This window comes from Oculina patagonica, chromosome 5 (genome assembly GCF_052425735.1).
Source record: "Oculina patagonica isolate OP01 chromosome 5, crgOcupat, whole genome shotgun sequence".
NCBI classification, from domain to species: Eukaryota; Metazoa; Cnidaria; class Anthozoa; order Scleractinia; family Oculinidae; genus Oculina; species Oculina patagonica.
Genome location: NC_135762.1, coordinates 14,438,031 through 14,445,776, shown reverse-complemented (window position 1 = coordinate 14,445,776; position 7,746 = coordinate 14,438,031). Strand labels below are relative to the sequence as shown.

General features: G+C 36.9%; 1 protein-coding gene across 1 annotated transcript; it reads right to left on the bottom strand.

The window, feature by feature from the left end:
* Nucleotides 1-232: 232 nt before the first annotated feature.
* LOC144655685 (QRFP-like peptide receptor) lies at nt 233-2,366 on the bottom strand. The gene has a single exon (XM_078515984.1). It carries the CDS (start codon nt 2,364-2,366, stop codon nt 1,335-1,337), a length of 1,032 nt encoding a protein of 343 aa, XP_078372110.1. The 3' UTR covers nt 233-1,334.
* Between the last annotated feature and the right edge of the window lie 5,380 nt (nt 2,367-7,746).

Sequence of the window (7,746 nt, the reverse complement as noted above, 5' to 3'; positions counted from 1 at the left end):
AAGCTTGTTTGAGAACAAAAGAAAACGTCAATGGTTGCTATGGTAACCTTTGTGACAAAGTGACGAGTAAAAAATTAAAATTTGGTCATATTTGATCATTATGGTGTATTTTGGCAAAAATCGAACATTGGCTTCCTAGATAATTTTCATTTTCAAAACAACCACCCTTCGGCTAAAAAACTACATCGAGCCTCCTTAAGCAAAACCAAGGACAATGTAGGTCCGCAATTATAGAAACATCCTTGACAAAAGCAGAGATCTTAGAAAAGTGATCCAATCCACCCGTGGATTAAAAAGGTCGTCTTGCCTTTTATTTCAGCCACAATCTCACGAGAAAGATCAACTATGGAAAACAACAGGTCTAAAGCGGCTATGTTAGCTATCAGATGCGACCCATCTGGATATTGGATTTTAGAGACCCGTGGACAAGCATGGGATTCCTTACGAGTGAAACAATCGAGATGATATTGCATATAGAAGCATAGCTTATCATGACAACCACCAAAAATCCGGTTAAACGATAGCGAACAAGTCCTATTCTGGGCATCGAGGCCTTGAAATTCGTCATCATTAAAGATAATCTGCGAACATCATAATCGAAAACGGCAACCTGCAAAGAGAGAACGTACGCGTTCGATGTGACAGCGATACTGTTATAAGACAGAAATGAAGATTGTTTATCGTTTCGTTTTGAGTTGCAGTGTGAAAGTTTAGTCTGATACTTAGCCTAGTACTGATTACAAAAAACAAGATGCAACTGAATTTAATTCGACAAATTTGATCTAAATATTAAGGATAAGACCTGCAACCACAGTGTCGAATATAATAGTGGCCGCTAAAGTCTTATAAAAGTTGGAAACTGACAGAGACATGATTGACAACTAATATTGAAACTCTTTTAGGCTCTTTTGTAGAGTGATAGGAAGTTGCATGCCTACTTGCATCCCTCATCGAAAGTTAAATTGCTACAATAATATCTAGCAAATAAAAAAAAAGATTGATTTAGTATATTTATATCGGCCTAAGAAACTAATCGTTGGTTGTAATCGTAACAATATTTCAACTTGAGATAGCGAGAAAGATGTCACATTTTGTTTGTTAATCCATTTAATGACCTCCCAAAAGAAGATTTATCTGAAACAAGTTTGTTTGTTTTCTGGTATCCTCAAGATCAATGCAAGTTTTAATGATATATTAATCGAAACCTCGTAACTTGGTGCTTTATTTCTTTGTATTCAAATAACATTATTTTACGCTTGACTTTAAATTTCTGTCTTGACGGCATCATTGATAGGAACTTGAGAAACGTTTTTGTTCGTTGCATGTGTTAACTGTCACAATTTTGTGTCCATACAAGTAGAAATCTTGCTCTTCTTAATTACATTAGCAGGTTTTAGAATAACACGAACTCGGCGCAGAAAAGTGAAGCAAATACATGGATTTGCTATGCAATGACACAACGAAAACAGGATGGCAAACTGACCAAAAATTGTAAAGCCTAGACTACACTGTGGGATTGAGCTTGAAAAGTAAAGATGAAGAAACTGAAGGGCAAGAAAAGGCAACCAGCACAAGGCAAATGCCAAAGCTATCACTACAGACATCTTCAGCAGCTTTTTATTCCTTTTGGCGAGTCGTTGATTGGCAATGGAAGTACGAAAAGGCGCCAACTTGTCGCTTCTGAGCTTTGTCAAGATTATAGTCTGCAAAATAAACACTGTCACTAGTGGCACAATCAAAACAGTAACAAGTAACGCAGTGTAGTAGCGTTTATGTGTTAACTCGTGATTAAAAGCCGGCTCCCAGTTTGTGATACAAAGAGTTTTCTCATTTATTGTTTCCAAACGGAAGGTGTAGAAATATGGAGAGTGAATTGCCATCGCTAAGATCCAAGTAAAAAAGTTGAGAAGCTGTCGGATTCTGACAGTGATAAGAAGGTATTTTCTTGGGAATACAACGGCGACGAACCTTTCAGCGGCAGTTAAAACCAAGGATAGTGTAGACACCGCAATAGAAACATCCGTGACGAAAGCACACATCTTACAGAGGAGCGATCCAATCCATCCATGAACAAGAAAAGTCGTCGAGCCGTTGATTTGAACCGCAATCTCACGAGGAAAGTGAGCTATGGTGAACGAGAGATCTGAAGCAGCAAAGTTGGCCATTATGTTGCCCAACTTGATATTTGATCTAAGGGACGCGTAGATAAGCAGAGAATTCCCCATTAGTGAGACACTTATAAGGACACTGTATATAGTAGCATAGCTTGTCATGACGGCTAGAAAATCAATGGGCAGCAAACACGTTCCATTTGGGCCGATGTTAGCGCTGTCAGAGTTTGTTGAGCTGTTGTTGGTGAACATCATAACCGAAAGCAACAACCTGTAAATATAAGCAAGTACAAATTGATATAAGCGAAACTGCGAGATGTTGTAAAACTTTTCGTCTATTTATATCCTAACAATTCAATGGACAAAACGGATTAAAATGTGCTACATCAGACGTGCTCAATGAAACACTGTAACCAATATTACAAAAGTATGAATGCAGTTGCCTGATAAAATGGACATCAAATGATTGACGTGATATCGAACTGCGGTAGGCTGTTTGGCGGTATAACAATTGAACTTGCTTTTATTTCTCTTTTTCAATTTGTATTTGTTTCATTTTTGTGCAGTTGTTTTTTCTTCTTCTGATCTGATTATCATAAAGTTAAAGGAAAGCAACTGGAGAATGTATTAAAAAACCCGACCTCGTTTTTGTACTATAACGATCCTTTTTTTTTATTTTCGTCTCTTCCACGTTTGAGCATATTTTTCAATTATGCTTACGACAGCGAGGCGAATCCGGGTTCCGGCTGTTAATCATCTTGATTTGCTTCAACTCCAGGGGGCATGTTAGGAAACAAACAGACCTGCCTACTCGTCTTCAGATTCAGTTTGCCACCAAGACCGGTAAACGATCGCTTGATAAGCAAAATTGATATTAAGGTTATATTTCTCTTTTTCGGTGGCTTTGTAGTTTGATACCTTAGTATGATACTGAGTGCCGCTGAATTTAATAGACGATAACTTATGATGGAAGTTTGTCTGCGGAAGTCTGATTAAACCGACGACTACAATCAATAATAAATCCTTACAGTCTGTTTTTTTTTGAGTGATGGGAAATTGCGTATTACTTGAATTGGCACTCATGTCTCTTTATATGATTTATTTCATTGTAATACAGTACTTTTCTTCTTGTGAGCTGAGTAACAGATACGAAAGCCTTGTATAACCGGTTGCTGTGGAATAAAATATCCTATTTTATAAGACAGCAATATACATGTTTTCTTCCATGCTTGAACGAGCTATCAATTTGTAAACATCCCTATCATACCTTTAATACAAAAATATCTTACTTTTATGAACTCGGCTCACGAGAAATGAAAGAAATTGAAATTGTAAAGGAGAAAGACATATGAGTTCAAGTAAAGTGTTACACAATTTCTGCTCTCTGAAAAAAAAAAAAAAAAAAAAAAAACACCGACCAAGAGTTCAATATCATTTGCTTATCAATTCCCTCTTACTTTGGCAGTTTCTTTATCTTCAGTCCTGCTACTCAGCTACCATTAATTATGTAACATCTATGTAACATTTTCGCCATTGCGATCTCGACATTTTTTCACCACTCAAGGAGTGTTACTTACAGCAAGATGTAATAGGCGTCTAGCGGATGTTGCGTGTAGTTTTGGACTGGCTAGTTGACCGGCTTGTCTCAAGCAGCATGAGGCGACGAGACTGGCGAATGGTGATGCGACCAGTTAAGCGAACTGTTCAGGGAAGTAGCAAGCTTTCGAATGTCTCAACGGTTAAGATTGCGTATACCGTATTGAAAAATTTGACTCGCCGAATACAACCTCGCCGTCTTCAGAAAACATGTCATAATCAAATTCCCACTAAAATTGGCTAAGTATTTCGGAACTAAAAACAAATATAAGAGATTTAATGTCAAGAACTAAAAATACATGCAATTAAAATTCACTCGATTATTGCCGTAATTTTATCGTGATGACGTAGTTTTAACATCGCTTTCTTTCGAGAGAGTCACGTTCTACTCGGTCGTATAAACGCTTTCATGAATATTCAACAGGAAATCGAGTAATATTAATTTTAGCTTGACAAAAATAGAGAATCAGAATAATTTAAATCCTATTGTGTTATTTTCTGCCCCTTTCAAAAGCTAAAGATGTAAGTAATTATCCGTGATAACACCAATTATTAGGCTGCATTCATTATGTATCCTACAGAGGGGGGGGGGGGGGCAGAGGATTTTAGGGGGGTTCTCAATTTTTAGAGCAAAAAAAGGGGGATATGAAAATTGTTTAAATATCTCCTGGGGGGATGCCTATTTTTTGTAAGATTATGTCTAGCTTTTGTAATAGTTTTAAAAAATGGAAAAAGAAATGATAAGTACAGCAGCTTCTTTCAAGGATTGTAGGCAACAAGGGTACCTCTATTATTTTGAGAGACTATAGTACCTATTTTAAAGTTTTTTAAATAGTGTGCCTCGCCTGTAGATGTAATGTTTCGATACAGTATAGAAAGTAAAACATCTAAAATGGAAACATTTAATGCAACCTCAGAAAAATGATAAGATAAGGAGAATAATGGCACATGTTGCACTTAAGAGAAATGATGCTGAACGGTCTGAAAACGAGGGTGAAGAGGATGGCAACAGCGGAAATGAATCCGTGGATGGTGTGATAGTGGGAGGGATGATGATGATGATGAGGTTGTTGCTTTTGTCAACGAGAGTGACAGTGAAACGCAGGTTTCTGTCAATACTCCTGGTAGTACTGGTACTCGAGCTGGCAGGCTATCTATACCTTATTCACGCTACTTCGACTGGCTTGCATAGGTATGACATAAACAGTCAAAGCTCTCTCGATGTTCTTATTGAACATGTCTCTTTAAATTTCAAACCGATATAGTGTACTTTTATACAGATATTTATTTTGATATTTCTTGTGAAGGAAGAAGGGGGGGGGGGGTATTCAATTACTCGGCTGATTACATGGGGTATTATGAAAATTTGTATGGACCTTGGGGGGGATATAAAAAAACGAGCTGCTGAAAAAAAAATCCTCTGTCCCCCCCCCTGTAGCATACATAATGAATGCAGCCTTATCAGTGCCCAAGGAAGTGAATTTCAAAGTCACAAGAACAATGTAAACTTTAGGTAAAATATCATGTGTAGCTATTTTGTAAAATTGTCTTTTAAGCGATTCAGTGAAATTCCGTGGAACTTCTCTGGATTTCTCGTATCGCCACTTTGGCCTGCCTGTGTTTTTGTTTTTTATTATGACAAAAATAATTTACTGATTTATTTGCTTGCAGTGTCTAAAATATTTCAACATTGTTTTCTTGTTGTGACAGTTAGAATTAAAAATGTTACCAGTTTCATTGTGTGTTTCGAAAGCTCGCCACTTCGCTTATCTTTTTTTGTAAAAATAACACATCGTACGCCATTATTCTTTACCACAACGCAAAGCACGAAACAAAGTGATTTACTTACTCTTCTCATATTGATTTTGAGCACTACTCTCAAGGAATAATTGACAGACGTGTATTGCAAACCCGGCCCTTAAAAGTTTGGATTAGAAGGCCGACTCTCGGTTTCATAATAAGAGCGCATAACTAGCGCTTTCGTTGTAGCGAGGGCAAAAAAGGCCAGTAAAATTACAGACTAACAAGAACTATTTACAATTTGTACAATCATTTACTATCACGTTAAAATAAATATTGACTAATGTTAACTCGTGTAACAGATTTCTGTTCCGAAACGACCAGAAATCAGAAAATGGTCTAACAATGTAAAGAATAATCTTTTATACTGTAAAAATGAATCAACCCATAGGCTTTCTCTGAAAATTTATTTTCATAAAGTTGTCCTTAGACAAACATTGTTGCAGACTGCATTTTTGTGTCAACATTGTTTTTGTGCGAAATTATGGTGTATGCAGAAAAAGATAATGTTTCCCAGAAAAAACGTTTCTGACTTTTTTTTCAGAAACATTCTGTTTTTTAAGCGAACGTTTCTCTGTTTACGCGCACCTAAGAAATATTTGAAAAAACAATGTGTACTGTTTTGTGGGGGAACCTTTGGGCTCCAGCTATCGCATAATTTAATTCCTCGCCACTGTGGGAAATTAATCAGCTGTTTTTAAAGAGCATCACAATTAAAGACAGCGAACAGCTTTATTTGACGCGCTTGCCAAATTCTATTCAAGATGTTATTTAGTTTCCGTTTTTGGAACAAAATTGTTAATTAAAAAGTGCAGATAAATAAACAACTGGACGTGATTCTCTAACATATCCATCGTGTTAACGCACGCAAAAGATTGCTTTTCGTTTAATTCAAATAAGGTCGACAACGTTTCGGCAAGTATCAAATTTACAGTCAAGAGAAGGTAATATTTTCAACTTTTTGTGAGTTATGTTGACTTGTTGCCTCCATTTTACTGCTACGCTACTATTTGAATCAAAACTTTTAAGGGCGGTTTGCAGTACACGTCCGTCAATCATACCTTAAGAGGAGCGCTTAATTTCAATATGAGAGGAGTTAGTAGATCGATTTGTTTCGTGCTTTGCGCTGTGGTCATGAATAATGGCGTACGTTGCGCTATTTCAACAAGATGACGAACGAAGGTGAAGCGAATAACTGAGCGAAGGCCAGTTTAGCGAAGGGGCCAGCTTTCAAACCTCACAATAAAAATGGTAACATATTTAATTCAATCTGTCACTACAATACAACAGTGTTTGCATCATTTAGCCACTACACGCAAATAAGTAAATTATTTCTGTCTGTTCTGTCATTATGGAAGGTACAACACAGGCAGGCCAAAGTCTCGATACGAGAAAACAAGTTCTTCTGAATTCCATTGAATCGCGCAAAAATGATTTTATAAAATAGCTACATTAAAATTCATTTTCACGGCCTCTCTAGCTTCAAAAAGGATAGAAAATAACACAATAGGATATAATTTATTCTAGTTCTCGATTTTTATTAAACTTTAATTAATATTACTCGATTTCCTGATGGATTTCGTCTTAATCATTCATGTAAGCGTTTATACGAGAAGAACGTGACTCTTTCGAAAGTGGGCGGGGTTAAAACTTACAAAGTTCTATCAGTTGAAGAACTGTGTAACAAATATAATAATATTGATTCATGCAGGTAGGACTTTGTATCTGCATGTGTCGTGTTTGTTTGCGAAATTTATTTACGTGTTTCAGAGCAATCAGGTCCGGCTGACACAACTCGAAAAAAAAATATACAAACAGACCAAAGATTATATTCCAGCTTATTTACCAATGCCTATATCGTAATGCAATCGAGCTTGAAAAAAAAAAACTGAACAATGCCGAAGCTATCGCTACAGACATGTAAAGTACGAATAGGCGCCATTTTGTCGCTTCTGATCATGACCTTGACCAAGATTACAGTCTGTAGTATAGACACTGCCATTAGTGGCACAATCAAAGCGGTGACTTGTACCGTAGTGTAGAAGCGGATCTGTGTTGACTCGTGATTGAAGGCCGATACCCAGTTTGTCATAAAGGGGGGCATAACACAATGTCATAGTAAGCGCGTAGCTGGCGGCTTTGTTGTCTTACTATCACGTTAAATATTAACTAATGTTAACTCGTGTAACAGAGAAGGCTCTTTAAGCTTGTTTCCGAAACGACCAGAAACCCGAAAATG